At 55.2% G+C, this 16,250-nt stretch overlaps 2 protein-coding genes across 2 annotated transcripts in view; one reads left to right on the forward strand and one right to left on the reverse strand.

The window, feature by feature from the left end:
• GMDS (GDP-mannose 4,6-dehydratase) overlaps positions 1–1,215 on the forward strand; it is a 664,099-nt gene extending 662,884 nt beyond the window's left edge. Inside the window, exons 10-11 of the mRNA XM_070403469.1 lie at positions 481–549; positions 772–1,215. Of these exons, the coding sequence (XP_070259570.1) occupies positions 481–549; positions 772–834 (132 nt within the window). The 3' untranslated portion in view covers positions 835–1,215. The remainder of the gene's footprint in view (positions 1–480; positions 550–771) is intronic.
• A 9,727-nt stretch (positions 1,216–10,942) lies between these two features.
• FOXC1 (forkhead box C1) lies at positions 10,943–14,347 on the reverse strand. Its single transcript, XM_070405827.1, has 2 exons — positions 12,403–14,347; positions 10,943–12,183 (listed from the first exon to the last, which is right to left on the reverse strand). The coding sequence occupies exon 1, from the start codon at positions 14,345–14,347 to the stop codon at positions 12,707–12,709; it is 1,641 nt and encodes a 546-aa protein (XP_070261928.1). The 3' UTR covers positions 10,943–12,183; positions 12,403–12,706.
• Positions 14,348–16,250: the final 1,903 nt, after the last annotated feature.

Consider the following 16,250-nt stretch of genomic DNA (forward strand, 5'->3'; position numbering starts at 1 on the left):
CGGCCGGAGTGACCGTGGCCCCGGTAGGAGAGGGGCGCCCGCCCGCCTGGAGCGACGGCCCCAGGCCGCATCCCCACACCGCGCAGCGCGGCTGGTGGCAGCGGCGGGCGCGCGGCGTCCCGGCACGGGGAGGAGCTGGGGGACGGTGACACTCACTTCTCCCTCTTCTTGCCTGAGAAACGTAGTAATTCCAAACAGTTCACACAGTAGCGTCCCTGTCAAACTCCTGTATATACTGTAAAGTCACGGAGCGTCTGTGGACGGTGGACGCGAGGGCTGTGCTGACTGCGCACGGACGGCTGTCACGCCCTCCCCGGCTGTGCAGCGCTTGCTTAAACGCGACCATCGCAAGATTTACGGCTCCCAGAGCCAAGGCGATGTGCCCGGCGGGGACCTGGTGGAGGGAAGCGGGAGCCTTGAATGCTGTCGGCCTCGGGACCGCCACCCTGACCACGCCCGTCTCTCTCTCTCCACCCGTAGGACTTTCTGCAAGGAGACTGCACCAAAGCGAAACAGAAGCTGAACTGGAAGCCCCGGGTCGCTTTTGATGTAAGTGTCCCCTGCGCAGTGGGACCCGTGGGCCCCCTCGCCACAGAGCTAGTCCGGGTGGGCCCTGCGGGAGGGTGGCCACCTGGCGGGCAGCTGGGCGCCGGTGGTGCCCAGATCGGATAGCGAGGGGGCAGGGGGGAGCCGCCATGGGGGTGGAGGTGTCGCCAGGAGAGAGTGACGGAAACCTCACCCTCAGCGCCCACCCTTTGTCTCTGATCCCAGGAGCTGGTGCGGGAGATGGTAGACGCCGACGTGGAGCTCATGCGGAACAACCCCAACGCCTGAGCGTTGCCGCCCAGCGCCAAGCCGCCCCACCGGCTCTGTCCCGGCAGAACCAGCCCTTGGGGGCCGCACCAGTGGTCCAGGGAGGAGCGCGGGGCGCGCCCTTCCAAGAGCTGCCGGAGACCCCCCGCAGCCACTGAGCAGTGGTCTTGCCAGCAGGCCTGTGGCCGCTCAGGTTTGCAGCAGCCGGGACAGGATGCAGCGGTCCGGTTTGGCCCACTTTCCCTTTGTTGAGGCCTTCTCTGAATGGTTTTATGAAATCAAAAGATGTTTTAATCACATGTTCACTTTACTTGAAATTATGTCATTAGACAGCTGAAATTGTGAGGCTTTCAAATGGTTTTTCTTTTTTCTGATTAAAAATGACCTTTCTATAAACCAGCAGGAGGAGTTGGTGTCCATGTTTTCTGCAAGTTATAAAAGCAGCTATAAGGGCCACAAAACAAAACAGAAAACCTCGATCCATGGCTTGGAGTGAAATAGCTCCCTGCAGGCCTGCTCGCTTTTGAGAGAGCCCCTGCAGGCAGGCCCTGCGGGGCCCAGGCTGACTTTGCCGGTGTGTCCTCCTAAGTCTCTGCCTGGACATTTGTCTCCCTCCCAGTGACAATAAGCCAGTCTCTCCAGCCCATTTGGAAACCCTGTTCCTGCAGAAAGGAGGCATTCACACGCTCTGGTCTCTGCTGACTATAATTAGAACCCACGGGCTCCAGTCATCTCAAAGGAAGGCTTCAGAAATAGAGGGGGGTTCGGAGAAGAAACTTGAAGGTAAGTAAATATTGTTGGAACATTCCACCCCGAAGCCCCTGGGTTACCCAGAGGTCTGTGAGCCATGCTTTCCCTTGTGGTCTAGAATCTTACACAATACTTACCTCCAACCTCTTCTCAGTGCTACATCACTTTTTAAATCTAATTTTGATTTAGTCATTCAACCAATTTACATTAAGTGCCTAATATATGCCGGGTCCTCTGCCCTTCAACTACATCAGCATTAATTAGAAATTATAATAAGGAGGTTTTAAATCTGGGCCTGGGATCACTGACCAGTTTCACTAAGTGCATCATTTAGGTGGCTTGGCTTGGACCACAGGCATGGGCTCTTGAGCTGTGGACAGTGTGTCTGCACAGCCATGGCAGGTGAACACACAAACATATGGAATCTGCAGCAGCAAGCAAGGATCTGCATACAGGTGGATACCTCTGCATGAAATGCCTTATTTTGCTGCAGAACAAATTAAATCAGGGCTCTTCTTCCCTTCACTTTCCCTCCAAGGAAAACAAAGTAAAACTTTATAGCAAATGGACTTCCAGCCTTGCCCATCTCCTGTGAGTGCGGGCGAACTGTTTCTGAATGTGTCTCCAGCAGGTTTATGGTCTGGGGAGGACCCAGGCTCCAAAGGCTGGCGGCAGGAAAGAGGATTCTTTGTGTGGCTGCCCAGAGTTGCTGCGACAGCATACTGGCCAGGGCCAGCCTCAGCTTTGATGGAGCAGAACTAGGGTGGCCTGAGCTAGCTAGCGGCCCCCTTCTCAGAAGCTGCCCCAGGATGGGGCCTTCTCCCAATCGGGATGCTGCTAATTGGAAACAGATGGTCCCTGGCAGACTGGGCCTCCAGGACGAGGCAGGCTGGTGGGCACACATACACACACACTCACACTTACATACTCACACACTGTCACTCACAGACTTCAATACACACATCCAAACACTCACAAACACAAATACACACCTACCAACACGCCATTTCATACACATTCACTCACTTGCAAGCATAACTCACAAACCTGCTATCACACTGTCACACACATACTCACAAATAAACACATTCACACACGTTCCCCTTAGCCTTGACCTGACAGACAGGCACCTCCTTTTCTCCTCTGACCCCCTGAACCCTCCACCTCATCCCACACCCAGGCATAGAGACCATTCCAGGGCTTGCAGTGACCCCATTCAATTCAGTGTTTTGTGGCTTGTTAGCCTAAAGGCATACTAAGCTCTTCAGTGAAGACCAGGACAGATCCTAGGTAGGGGTTTAATGGGAGTCCAGTGGAGCCATAACGTTAAACTATTCTTCCCAAAATGGTCTGGAGAATCAGTTTCTGAAAGACACAAGGAGTATTTTTGGTTGCAACCTTCTCTTTATTCCTGCACCCTCAATGGGGAGGTGGGGGTCCACTTGGCTTTTAAGCCTCACTGAGTGTGTTTAAAAGGAGAAAAAGAGAACAAATCTGAGTCTTTTTGTGCTGTGAATTTCATTTGGACATCTTCAAGACAATTTTATCTTAAATATCAATTCAGTTTCAGTGAACTTATTTTCCCCTTTTTTCTGCTCTGCCAGCTTTGGCTATTCATTTTTGATGTGATAAAATATGTTCCATCTCCATTTTTTAAAGTTGAAAACTAAGAAACTTACAATTTTAGTACACTCAAATATAATAGCAAAGCAGTCCAACCCCGCCTTAGTGCCCCAGATGAGCAACAAGGTGCATGGATGCATGGGCCACCCAGCAGCCTCACTTTCCATCAGACTTCCCTGCCAGACTGTCATGGGCTTTGTCTGCTGCCCTTTGTCATTAAGGAATTAGAAGGGAGCTAGGTCAGGCATAAGAAGCCTGATACACCTCTATAGCTATTTAGAACCAAGGCCCCTGGCAGACTGCAGGACCTTTAGGGGGAGAGCTTGGGAGATAATGCTCCCTGTAAGGGGGCTCCTCAGGACATTGATTTCAGGCTGTGGAATTGCTTCAGGCTCCTCTTGTCTCCTTTAATCACCAACACCAACCACCAAGATTCCCGAGAACCTTGGCCACACTGGTTGGCTGCTGGCGAATGAGACCTTCCCTGTGTTATTAAAGGTTGTAGTAGGAGACAGCACTTTGAAATTTCATTTCAAAATAACCTTAAACTTTACAAATAAATGTGTAAGCCCCCCCCAAAAGCCTCAAAGCACCCCCAGTATCTTGTTTGTTGTGGGAATTCCAATCAGGTATTCTCATATTCTTGTATGTGTGGGTTTTTTAAATTAAATCTTTATTGTTGAAAGTATTTTATGGTATTCTCAGTTTTAAGACATATCCCAAAAGTCCAAGTTCACACTCATCTATTTTTCACGACCTGCACTGCAGCCTTCAAAACATGGAATGAGGAGTGGGGTGTACAGAGAACCCCCACTGGGTTTTAAAAAATATCGTGTGTTTCTGTGTGCACATGTGTTACAAACATATTCCAACATGCCACCGACATCCCCAGAAATTGTGGGTTTTAGTCACTGGAAATTTTCACAAACAGCAGTGACAACTGGGACACGAAGCCTCTCTGGGGACTAGCCCACCCTCCGCAGCCGGAGGTTTGCCACAGTTCACAGTGTCCTTTCCAACCCCGGGGTCTGGGCCGGATTTCTTCCAGGAGTCCTGGGGGTGCTGCTGCCCTGCCCCAAGCACGCTCCAGGCCAAGACCTCGCTGTGACCTCCTTCTCCCTCCGGTGCACTCTGAGAGCGGGAAGCACATTTTGACGTGTGTGCCATCAGGATTATTAAGGAGACTGGACGTCCGGCCATTCCAAGCCTATGTGGCCATCGCTCCCTCCTCCAGGCCCAAGCTGCGGGCCTTCCCGCAGGCAGCCAAAGCGCACCCTCGCTACTCCAGCCTGTGCTCTATCCCCCAGACCTTCCACGGCCTCTTTAGGAATACCATGGCTGGGCCCCCCTCCACCCTCACGGGTTTCCTCAGCCGGAGTCTCTGCTGGGAGGCCGACGACCGCGTGCTGACCCCAGGCCCAGAGCCCGCGCCTACTCCCGGTCTCCTGCCCTTCCTCCGGGGTCAGGGGTCACACACAACTGACGCCCGGACGCCAGGTTCTCAGCTGCCCCTTTTGATCTTTAAACTCGGGAACTGAGGCGCCTGCCCGTGTGCAAGCCCATCGAGTCAGGCCACGGGCGCTGGGACCGCTTTGCTGCAGTGCTGCAGGGCCCCTAAGGTGACTGCGGAGGCCTCGATGGCCCTGTCTCCCCTCCCTAGCTCTGAGCCCTGGGCGACCTCCCGGTCTCCGGACTGGCGAACTTCGGGCCCACACCGCGCGCCCCTCCGCCCAGGCCGGGGAGGAAGCCCCGCGCACGTGTAGGGGCGCGGACAGCCGGCTCTCCCCACCAGGCGCACCTGCGGGGAGCTGAGGGGGTGATGGACAGGTGTCAGGTGTCCTTAAGAAAAACAAAACAAAAAACAAAAACACCTTCCACAGCCATAGTCCTGGCCTCGCCAGTGCTCCGCTGCACTCAGGGTGCGCGCGGGATGGACGCTTAGAAAAGCCGAAGGTCCGCAGCACGAGAGCTTTGGTGACCTGGGGGAGACAACTGAAACTGGGGCTCCCCGACTCCCACCACTCTGACCGGAGGCCCTGGGGCCGGCCAGCCTGCGAGGAAGCCGCGCCGCCTGAGGCCCGCGCTGGCGTGGCGGCGAGGGCGCGGGGATGTATATTTGGAAGGGGTCAGGACCTCGGCTGGAGCCTGACTTTTTATGGTGAGGAAGCCGCCCGGGACGGGCCTTCTGGCGAGGCTTTCCTGTTGTGCCACTTCTCCCCGGCAGCGCCAGGAAGAAAGGGAGGTGTGATCCGGCGGCACCCGAGGCCCCTGGCTCCACGGACTCTTTCCTGGGAACTGAGTAGGTCATAGCCCGCCCGAAGCCAGGGGCAAATGCAGAGCAATGTCGCATTATTTCCCGTCACCAAACACTTACTGTACATCGCTGCCCTGCACCTCCCGGATATTCCGTGGAACCAGAGCGGGAGTGGGAGTGGGCGTGGGAGTGCAGGACGCCCCGCGGGGGGGGGGGGGGGGACTGACGACCCAGGACGGCACCCCACGGAGTTCTATCTGGGAATTTCTAGCACTTAGACAGCCCTTGGCGGTGGGAACAGTGGTGGGGCCAAATTCCCCTGGCTGTCCCCGGACACAGAACTGAGGCTCTGGCGGCGCCTCCACTCGGGTTAGCCCACACTCCTCCTCTTGGCGCAACCCGAAAGGCGGGTGTCCTCCGTGCTTAGTTATAATAAGAATCCCCATTAGAAATGCAAGGAAGCTCTGCCGGGCACAGGCTCAGGAAAGGCCCCCGAGGCGCTGCGGGCTGTCCGGAGGAGACGCGCGCCCCCCAGAACCGCTGCCCCGTGAGACAGGGGCTGAGGGTGTGGAAGCTTGCGCAGCCTCCAGGGCTCTCCCTGTGCACCGTCGGAGATGCCGATTTTGCTCCACTCGGAGGACAAAGTTTTCGGTTTTCCTCTCCTGGCAGATTTTTAGGAATCCATGGGCGCCTAAACACGTGCTCCCTATAGCCATTAACAAGATCCCGAATCCAGCACTGGTACCTACTTTTATACTGAAGGAGATGCGGAGGCCTTAAGGGTTAATGGCGCTAAATGTGTTGGTTTTCCTGCTTTTTCCTTGGGGTAGGTAATGGGGGAAGAAGTTTTCTCTCTCTCTCTCTCTCTCTCTCTCTCTCTCTCTCTCTCTCTCTCTCTCTACTTAAAGCCTTGCAGCAAACCCCTTCATTCCTCAATCTCCAGTTCTGAGTCCCAGAAGAGCCCCTCAGGTCCCTAGGCCCTAAGGTCCTGTGTGCTGGGGCATCTCCTTATTCCCAGGCTTGCCTGCGGTTCCACCATCCAGGTCAATAGATAGGCAGCACAGCCTGGCCCTGGCTGCCCACCCACTGCTCTAAACCTGGGCTCCCAAATGGCACTCCCATGCCCACCCAAGTAGCACCAACTGTGTTAACTTAGTGGGCAAATGAGCAGCTCACCGAGTCTTCCTAGGAGCAACCTGCAGAGACAGCTAGAAGAGGGTGGGCAGTTTTGTTCAAATGACCAGCAGTGCTGGCTGGTGGGCTTTGAGGAACCTAAGGACTGACCAGAGAAAGATGATGCTCTTTGGGAGAACAGAGGGAGGTGCCATCTGGAAAAGCAAGAGTCCTGGGGAAGCAACCCTGGGGTTTTGGGGAGATTATGAGCTGTAAGCCATGCTAGGCCCTGTCAGGACCATGCAGAACCCACCTCTCCTCTTGAGCTGTGCTTGTAGTGGAAGCCCCACCCTTCTCTCCTGTCTGGAGGACCAGGGCCTATATGCAAGGAAATTCCAGATCCTACTGCATCTCCTATAATATGCTCAATATGCTGCAAATTAAAAATCAGTGAGGGGAAAAAAATCAAGTAAACAACAAAAAAATTAATATAAAACAGAAGGTTTCTTTGGAGCTAGGATTTGATGGGAAAGGGGCACAACAAAGGTCCTAAGTCCAGCCTTCTGCTCTCTACACCATATTTTGGTTTCCAATAATGCGGACATGGTACATTTTGCTCAATTTTCCACTCCTAATCACTTTTAGAGCGTCGTCCTGGAGAAGCCACTTTGATTCTCCTGAATGGATTTTGGAGTTGGAATTCATTTAATAAAGTATTGCTCCTTTCCCCGCCTGACTCAGACCTGGAACCTGCCAGTCCTGCTCCCTTAGGGCACCGGGTCTTTCTGGGAACTGGGAATAAGCTCTGTCCCTTGCATCCAGCCCATCACCAAAGAGCTCAGTGCCTGGGCCTGCAGGCCAGAGCTCAACTGGAGTGGGACACAGGGAGAAACTTCAGGGCCTCAAGGCCTCTGTGGGGACCTGGGAGAAAGAGTGGTAAGTGCGAGTGTCAGAGACAAAGAGATGGACAGAGGGACAGAGACACAAAGAGACATAGAACTTAATGATTATATTGGATTCACACTCAGAAAGGGGAGATGGAGTGAGGTATCAGGCCACAAAAGTTCTGGCTATGAATATAGAGCCCAAATACCAAAGGGAAGCCATTAATAAAAGTTGTTTGCAAGGAACCTCTTGGCTTCATTATAAATTGAAACAGGAGCTTTCAGAAAAGTGGGGTTTCTGAAGCTGGATTTAGGGTCCATGGCAAATCTGTGTGTGTGTAGGGAGGGTGGGAGGTCATGCCTGTGGCCACTGTCTGAATAAATTAGGCTTTGCTTTTTGGGAGCTCTCCTGAGCTGAGGGCTAGCCTGCTCTCTGCCCCCTACAACTTGGTGGGGTGAGCACTCTGACAACATCTCTGGATCCCTTTTCTCCCTCCCCTCAGAGCTCCCTGCTTGCTGAGGAATGACTGCCCTTGCAGAATGTACTCTGCCTGGCCAGCTTTGGCCACCATCAATCTTGCCCCTAAAGTGACATTTGTTTATGACTGGGTGGGAAGGGCTAATGGCTTCATGAACCAGCTCTGAAATGAGTCTAGAGGAGTCTAAAGAGCACACCCTGCGACACCAGACAGGATCCAGTGGTGGGAATTGGTCTCAGACGGAAATGGGATCCCTCCCCAGGAACTCCAAGATGTGGTGTGGAGGTAGAAAGCAACTGTCACTTCAACCAGCCTTGCTTCAGGTGCCACTAACAGTGAGGGAGACCACTGGTATCCAAAGCCTGGAGCCCCTGTGCAGGCCTCTGGGCCCTCTTGGACCGTCTGTCCAAGCAGCCTGAACCAGTAGAGAGGTCAGGACCTCTGTGGGGTTTTGCACCATTAAGAACAAAACAAATGGTCTTCCACCTTAAAAACTGACGCTCCTCTCTGGGGAGCTGAGTGGGAGAGAAAAAGTCTTATGTCCCTTCTTTACCTATCAAAGTTCAGGGGAGCCCAGCAGGGCTATAAGGCATTCTTATTTCCTGACCCCTGTTTCTGACCCCACAGGAAACAGCCAAGAGCTTATGGGCCATCAGCACAATTGAGCTTTATTCCTCTGCAAACATTGATTATTAATGACACAAACTGTGTGGAATGATAAATAGTGAAATGCATGCTTGTTTGCATGCAATCTGATGAAGAAAGGATGGCTAACTACACAACTTTGGAAACAGCAAGCATTTCTACCAGACGTGCAAATGCCAAATGCAAGCTTTCAGATGCACATACCATGCTGGCATTTGCCAAGAAAATAAATGTGTCCAGTGCTACATAAGTGACAAAATGCTATCCTAAAGCCATCTACAGAGGCTAATTTTGAAATTAGCCAAGTCCCCATTGTTGGGTCCTGTTCATTCCGTGTTGCCAGCTAATTTCAAAATGTACTATTTGTTAGTTTAAATATCGAGGAGTTTTCTTCTAATACTTTACAGGAAAAAAAATCCTTATTGCTGAAAAAGTACAGATCAAATGTGCAAACCACTAAGGAATTAGTAGTTCTTCCAGATTAAATAAGGCTGGCAGGAGTTGGTTTTTCTTAAATGAGACATAAGAATTCAAGTGCAAATAAAGTGATAGAAGAAACCATTACATTGTGGTTTCAAAAGTCAGAATAATGAGTAGAACGTTTGACCTTCCACTCAAACATAGCAATTCCTGTAGAAATAACTACCTTTGCTATGTAGATGTGACACAAACACCTTCCTGGACACGTATGTCTTCATGCCTAATTTTCAAACGCTGGAAACCAAAAGGGCAAAACTGATTGTTAAGAAGCCTTCCCCATGCAAGGACTTAAACGCTGCCCAGGGGCTCCTCTTGGTCCACTAATGCCAGAATACTCCTACCGGTTCCCTCTCCAGCCACAGGGACTGGAGACCCAGAAAGGAGGAGCAAGGGGCGCCCGAAGCCCACTCCACATCCTGGCGGAACCAGGAAGAACTCACCCAGCGCTCCCACTCCAGCTCAGGCCACCAGCGCTCCCTGGGGCGCCAGGGCCGCCCTTTCCCGGCGCGCCCGCTTCTGTGTCCCGTGACCCCTGGCTCTGGGCAGCAGGGTCAGGCTGGATCTAGGCCCCGGGCTGACTGCAGCCTCGATGCCCTGGGGCCACAAACCCCAGGTCGCGGCTGCAGAGGGTCGCGGGCACTCGGAACTCGGGGCCCGCTTGCACGCCTCTCATCATTTCGGCTAAGCGACTCCCTCGCCTGCCACAGCGAAGTGATTTGGGGCCTCCGTCAACTGCCTTCACACTCCGAGGGGACGCAGCCCTGCCGGGGAGGCTCGCCTAGAGCCCCAGCGCTGAATCCGGCAGGTTGGCGCGTCCAGGCCGAGGGGCCGGGGCCGGGGTCCTCCTGCAAACCTGTGGCTGCCCAGGTTGCCGGCTGGCGCGGGGTGCCCTGTCTCGGGGGAGCCACGGAGTGCCTGTGACCTTCCCACCCTGGATGAGCTCCCAAACACACGTGTGTCTTCAAAACAAAGGCGGCGAGCAGTGTGCACAGGGAGCGCTGTGTCCGGGTGGCGAGAGGGTGAGGAGCAGAACCCGCTGCCTTCCCGCGGCTCCCCAGCCGGGCGACGAGGGCCGTGCGCTCCGCACACACCCCTGCCCGGTGCCACCGTCCCCCAGCGTGGTCTTCCCGGCACCCACGCTCCCACCCGTCCACCCAGCCGAGGACTTCGTGGGCTCTATTTTCTCCCCACACAGCAGGTTTCAGGAGGAGGCAGTGAGGAGCCAGGGAAGGGGCGGGGCGGGGGCGAGGTGGGGAGAGGAAGGAGCTCCAAACACAAACAAGCGGGCCCGGGCCGCGGCGGGTAATTACACTAATTAGCCGAAGGGCCTGCAGTGGGGAGCGGCGTCCGGAGGCCGGCGTCAGGCCGCGAGAGACGCCCCTCGGACAGCCCGCGGAGAGCCGCAGGCCTCCACTCGCCGTCCCCCTGTTCCAAAAGGTTGAACCAGGCATGTCGGAGAAGGAACCGACTCCGGCTGTTAGAACTGCCCGGGCTGGGGATGGGTCACCCGGTCATAAGGGACGGGTGACCGTTCGGTCACCTGCTGCCGCTTTCCTTCCGGGCCTGGACAACCCAGCTCCGGCCACCAGACCCTTTGTCCTCAAACCCCGACTCCACGCTCGGCTCGCAAAAGTGGACCAACGCACAAACTCTACGAGCTTTGTCAATGGGTTCTTTCCCTTCACCATCCAGCAAAGCGGGGGTAACCCGAGGGAGCTCGTGGCAGCCCTAGGACCTAGCGCAGCGCCGGCCGCGCGTAGGCTCACAAACAGCGGCGGGGCCAGTCCCAGCCAACCTGACCGAGGAGACACCGTGCCCTGCGCCACAGCAACCTTCCCTGGCTATTAAGTTACGGCTCTGAGCAAAAAAGACCCGAGTAAATCAGAGGCCACGTAAAGCACTTTTTGACTGAAATTAGAGTGTTTTTATTTGCAGCAATCCTTTAACAATGATCAAATTTTGACAACAAGCAACAGCAATTACTGCTAAGTGTTGCCTCTAGATAGGAGCGGCAGATAGCAGGAAACTGTATTATCTCGAAAACAAACTGAAAGGCCCTGAATGTCTGTAATCAAATCACCATCTCCCTAAAGTCTGATTGACAGGGCTGATCACCCTGAGATAATGAATTTATTACATTTCCTGGGTTATTTACAAAGGGGGAGGGCCAATCCGATCGCCCCCTATGTTTAGCTGTAAATTAGCAAGAAAAATTGGATTGAAAAAAAAACAACACCCTAGACTAAAATACTCTGCCCCTCTCTCCTTTCTTGTTATTGCTTTAAAACTTTTTCAAAAAAATAATTGCTCTACAAACATATCTTCTAAAATAGTTTCCCAAAGATTAAATTCCCCTTTCCAACACACAGTACATTTTAAAAAGACTAATCCTTCTTCATAACACATGGAGGATTGTAAATGTGGATGTCTTATATACATACATTTAAAAATGGTTTATTTTTCCTCTAATAAATGCGTGAAAAAATAGGAAAAAAATCTATCCTGCATTTGGTTCACAGGGATGTATAATATACATCCTAATTTTGTATGTGCTACACAAGCCAAATATGTATGTGTCTGTCCAGAGGCACATTCGCCTCTCTGGACACACAGGTATCACTGTGGTAAAGACTGCTGATTCATGGGCATACAATTTCCAAATCATGTTCTGTCATTACTGAGAAAATGTATTTGTGTATTCGCCAACTCAGATCTATTTAGAAAAATATGTTTTAAGTAGCCACAAAGCAAGCTAACGATATAGAACATTTTGCAGATGCTGTAGGGGAAAAGTAAACCAAAAGAGACTTCTATGTGAAATTTGATAGGAAATAGTGTTTCTCCATTTTTCAGAGAATTAGGAGGAGAAAGGTAATTCCTAGTGTTTTAAGCTCTGAAATATTTTTCTTATAATAATCAAGGCTGTATTAAAATATCCAGACATATAGGTATCATTCAAACTGAATGGCAATTTATTAATAAACAAACAATGAATATGTTCAACAAAAAGAAAGAAAAAGATGATAGAATAAGATTAATACAGTTTCCCTTTTTATAATGAAAAAAAGGCACAATGTAAGTTTCAGGAAATTTAACGTCAGGTTTTGGAAACACTTTCTGGCGTTTGGTCCAGGACATCCAACTACAAATTAAAAATAAATTACTATGTTGAAATTTACATTTAAAAACAAGTCCATGAATAAAAAGAAAGCGATTCTCATATACGGGGACTTTTCCCCTCCTTTCAACATAGGATAAAATAATATCTTACAGGTGAGAGGTGAGGGAAGGAAAAGGGCAAGGGCATGGGAGAGAGGAGGAAAAGGAAAGCGTGCTCTCTTAAAAGCAAGAAGAAACTTACGTGTTATCTGCAGTAACACTGTCCTTTAATAAACCATGATTTTGCTGTCTCTGTGTAAAATGGTTTATGGTTTTGTTTATTTAGATAAGGCAAAGTGGAGGTGGCTCTCAATTAATCTTTTAAGAAAATAGTTTTTTGTGTGCTGGTGAGTTGAACTTTTGGAGGGATTCTGTTCGCTGGTTTGGTGAATATTTTTCAAGATTTTTTAAATTGGATTTTTTTGGTTTCGATTTTGCATTGATGGTTCTTTTGGTTGTTCCTGCGCTGGGGTTCGATTCAGTTCGGCTTTGAGGAGATGGGGGTGTCAAAACTTGCTACAGTCATAGACGAAAGCCCCGGATGTGCGGTACAGAGACTGGCTGGAAGGGAAGGCCATCTGACAGCTACTGTTCCCGTTCACTGGAGAATTGTTCAAGCCGATCCTCTGCGACTCGAACATCTCCCGCACCGAGTGGAAGTTCTGCTGCTGGCTGGGGTAGCCCGCCGCCGCCGCCGCCGCCGCGCTGGCCAGGTGGCCCAGGTCTCCGCCAGCCTGGTTCAGGTACCACGAGGTGAGGCGGCCTTGGTGGGCTGCAGCGTGGTGGCCGGCCTCCTGACCGCTGCCGTGACTCAGGGAGGAGGCGCTGCTGCTAGTGACCGGGGGCAGAGAGTAGTCGGGCAGGGGGTCGTCCACGGCTGATCCGCCGGCGCCCCCAGGCGCGCCCTGCAAGTGGCCACCACGCTCCCCGGCCGCATACAGGCTCATGGCCTGCAGGTTGCAGTGGTAGGTCCCGGAGCCCCCTGCGCTGCCACCCCCACCGCCGCCGCCCCCGCCTGAGCTCCCGGCGCTGGAGCTCTGGCTGCAGGGGGAGCTGTAGAGGGAGCTCTGGCCCGGCGAGTAGGCGCCCAGCGCCAGCGGGGGTGCGATGCCCGTGCGCGAGGACCCGGCCGCCGACGCCAGGAGGCCCGAGCCGAGCTCCGCGGCCGCGCCCTGCGGCGATCCCCGCAGCGAAGTCATGATGTTGTCCACGCTGAAGCCCTGGCTGTGGTGCGGCGGCGGCGCGGGCTGCGCGGGCGGTGGCTGTGGCGCGGGCTCCGCGCCATCCAAGCTCAGAGGCCGAGTGGACGGCAGGCTGCCCGGGGGACTGCTCCCGCTGGACAGGCTGCTGCTGCTGCTGTCGGGGCTTTCGATTTTGGGCACCGCGGCGGCGCTGCCGCTGCCCAGGGCGGCAGCCGGGGACAGGGGCTGGGGCGGCGAGGGGCACGTACCGTTCTCGGTTTTGATGTCCTGGATGCGCACAGGCGGCGGCTGCGGTCCAGGCACCGGGCCGTCGGTCTGCTCCGGCGGCGCGGGCGGAGGCTGGCGGCCGGGGGGCGGCGGCGGCGGCTCCTTGAGGTGCAGTCGGTCCTTCTCCTCCTTGTCCTTCACGGCGTCCTTTTTCTTGAAGCGCCGCCGCCGCCGTAGGAAGCTGCCGTTCTCGAACATGTTGTACGAGTCCGGGTCCAGCGTCCAGTAGCTGCCCTTGCCCGGTTTCTTGTCGTCGCGGGGCACCTTGACGAAGCACTCGTTGAGTGAGAGGTTGTGGCGGATGCTGTTCTGCCAGCCCTGCTTATTGTCCCGGTAGAAAGGGAAGCGGTCCATGATGAACTGGTAGATGCCATTGAGGGTGATCTTCTTGTCCGGGGCGTTCTGGATGGCCATGGTGATGAGCGCGATGTAACTATAGGGCGGCTTCACCATGTCCTTGGGCTGCGGCTGCGGCGTGTAGGGCCCGTAGGCGCGGGCCATGCCACCCGGATACTGTTCGGCGTGCGCTGGGTGCGAGTACACGCTCATGGGGGCCGGCATGGCGGTGTAGCCGCCCCCGGCCGCCGCCGCCGCCGCGCGGTAGTAGCTCTGCTCGCCGCCGAGGTAGGGCACCACTCCCAGGGAGTTGGGGCTGGACACGGAGTAGCGCGCCTGCATGGCCCCCGCTCGCCGCCGCCCCGCGCCGCCCGCCGCCCCCCACCCTCGCTCAGGTCGGCCGCGCCGCGCCGGCCGCCCAGTCCGAGTCCGGGCCTCGCGGAGCTGGTGTCGGGCCGCCGCCGCCTCCCCGAGCCGCCAGCTGCGCGCGGCCTCTCCCTGCGCTCGCTCGGGCTCCCGGGGCGCCTCCAGCCACTGCGGGGCCGGCGCCGGCCGCGGAGGAGGGTCGGTGCTAGGGGAGAGGGCCGGACCAGGACGCGGCAAACGGCCTTGAAGGAACTCGCGGAGCCACTTCCAGGCGAGAACGGAAAAAAGAGCCAAAACTGAAAAAACAAGAAGGCGCCCTTCTCGCCACACCGCCTGCTCCTTCCAGGAGACTGCCCCAGCCGCCGGCGAAGGCGGCCAAATCACCAGGGCGGGGGGCCGCGCGCCGGCCGCCTTCCCGGGCCCCGCGTCACCTTTTTTTTTCAGTCTCTCGCGCGCGGGCCGCTTAAGGAAGCATTGGAAAACTTCTGAACTTTTGAGCATCCGTCACCCAGGCGAGGACTTTTTTACGCAGTTACATTTTTTCCGGGCAGCGGAGCCCCGCCCTCCTGCTGCAGCAGCAGCCAATGGGGGCCGAGAACCGCCTCTGAGTGAGCGGGAGGCCGAGCCCCGCCGGGCCGCGCGGGGCCGCGGGAGGACCGCCGCGCTGACCACACGCACGCCGGCCGGCGGGGTCCCGAGCCCAAGTCCTTGCCCGCGTCCGGCCTGCGCTCGCACCCCTCCGCCGCCGGCGCCGGGCACTGTCTGTCAACCCCGGCCCTCCGCACGGACGTCCATTGTTTTCGCAGATTTCCTGAGCCCTCTTGGGCCCCACACAGACCCTTCCTCCGTCCACTGCTCACAGATGTCACCGCCGAGTCCTGGAGTTCCAACTCGCGCTGACTGTCTCTCATTTGTTGGCCGACCTGGCCGGCTCCAGCTTCGGGATTTTCCGGCCCCTCCTACTTTCCCCCCCTCACCTCTCCTCTCTCCCCCTTTCCTCCTCTCCCGATCGCCCGGTGAACTCACTGAGTTCACAGGCGTCTCCAGTTTTTCCCCACCTGGAGCTTCTGTCCTGAGCTGGGTTACAGAGTTGTATGGGCTCAGTCACAGTCGTGCTCTGTGCCTGGTGGGGAAGGAGTTGTCGACCCCACCTCGCCGTCCCCGTGACCCCTCCCCAGTACAAATAGGAGGAAAGGGGGCTTTGCCGGGAGCTTCCGGCGGTGGCTCACCCAGTCATGCTGTGGCCGCCCCATTGCGGGACGCTCTGCTCCTCGGCCCCCTAGAACCTTTGGCTGCCCGAGGGCGCTTGCGGGCTGCTGAAGCCAGAAGGCTTCCCAGCGCTGCCTTTCGGGGAGCGTGCGGGGTCCCTCTGGTTCGCAGCGCGCCATCCTCTCTTGCCCTGCCCAGCTCAGTGGAGGGGTCATCAGGCTGCGGGCTCAGTGACATTAGCAAGTGTATTAACAAGGAGCAAATAAATAAATCCAAGAACTTAACGCGTCCGGGTCCAGTCTCCATCTGCACACGCGCGGGGCTGCGGGCTCGCAGAGATAACGGATGTTTGGGAGGAATGCTCAGAATCGCCCCCGCAGGGAGGCTCAAGGATTCCGGGGGGGATAGCACAGAAGGCGCATCCTGTGCACACGTCTGGGATGCGAGGTTTCTGCTGAGTGGGATGGAATGGGAAGAGAGAACTGAGAGGGAAAGGAACGAAGGGCAGGAAAGACATGGGCCTTCCTCTGCCGGCAGCGCGATTCTGTCTTTGGGCAACCCTAGAAAAGGCCCTCCTGGAGACTGAGCACTAACTGGATCCCTGACGAGAAGCTGGAGAAACTGGCGAGTGTAGGAGACTGAAGACGCTACAGCTCCACTCCCCCGGTTT

Source organism: Myotis yumanensis, unplaced genomic scaffold (genome assembly GCF_028538775.1).
Source record: "Myotis yumanensis isolate MYYU_CA2020_CCGP unplaced genomic scaffold, mMyoYum1.0.hap1 SCAF_2, whole genome shotgun sequence".
Classification (NCBI taxonomy): Eukaryota; Metazoa; Chordata; class Mammalia; order Chiroptera; family Vespertilionidae; genus Myotis; species Myotis yumanensis.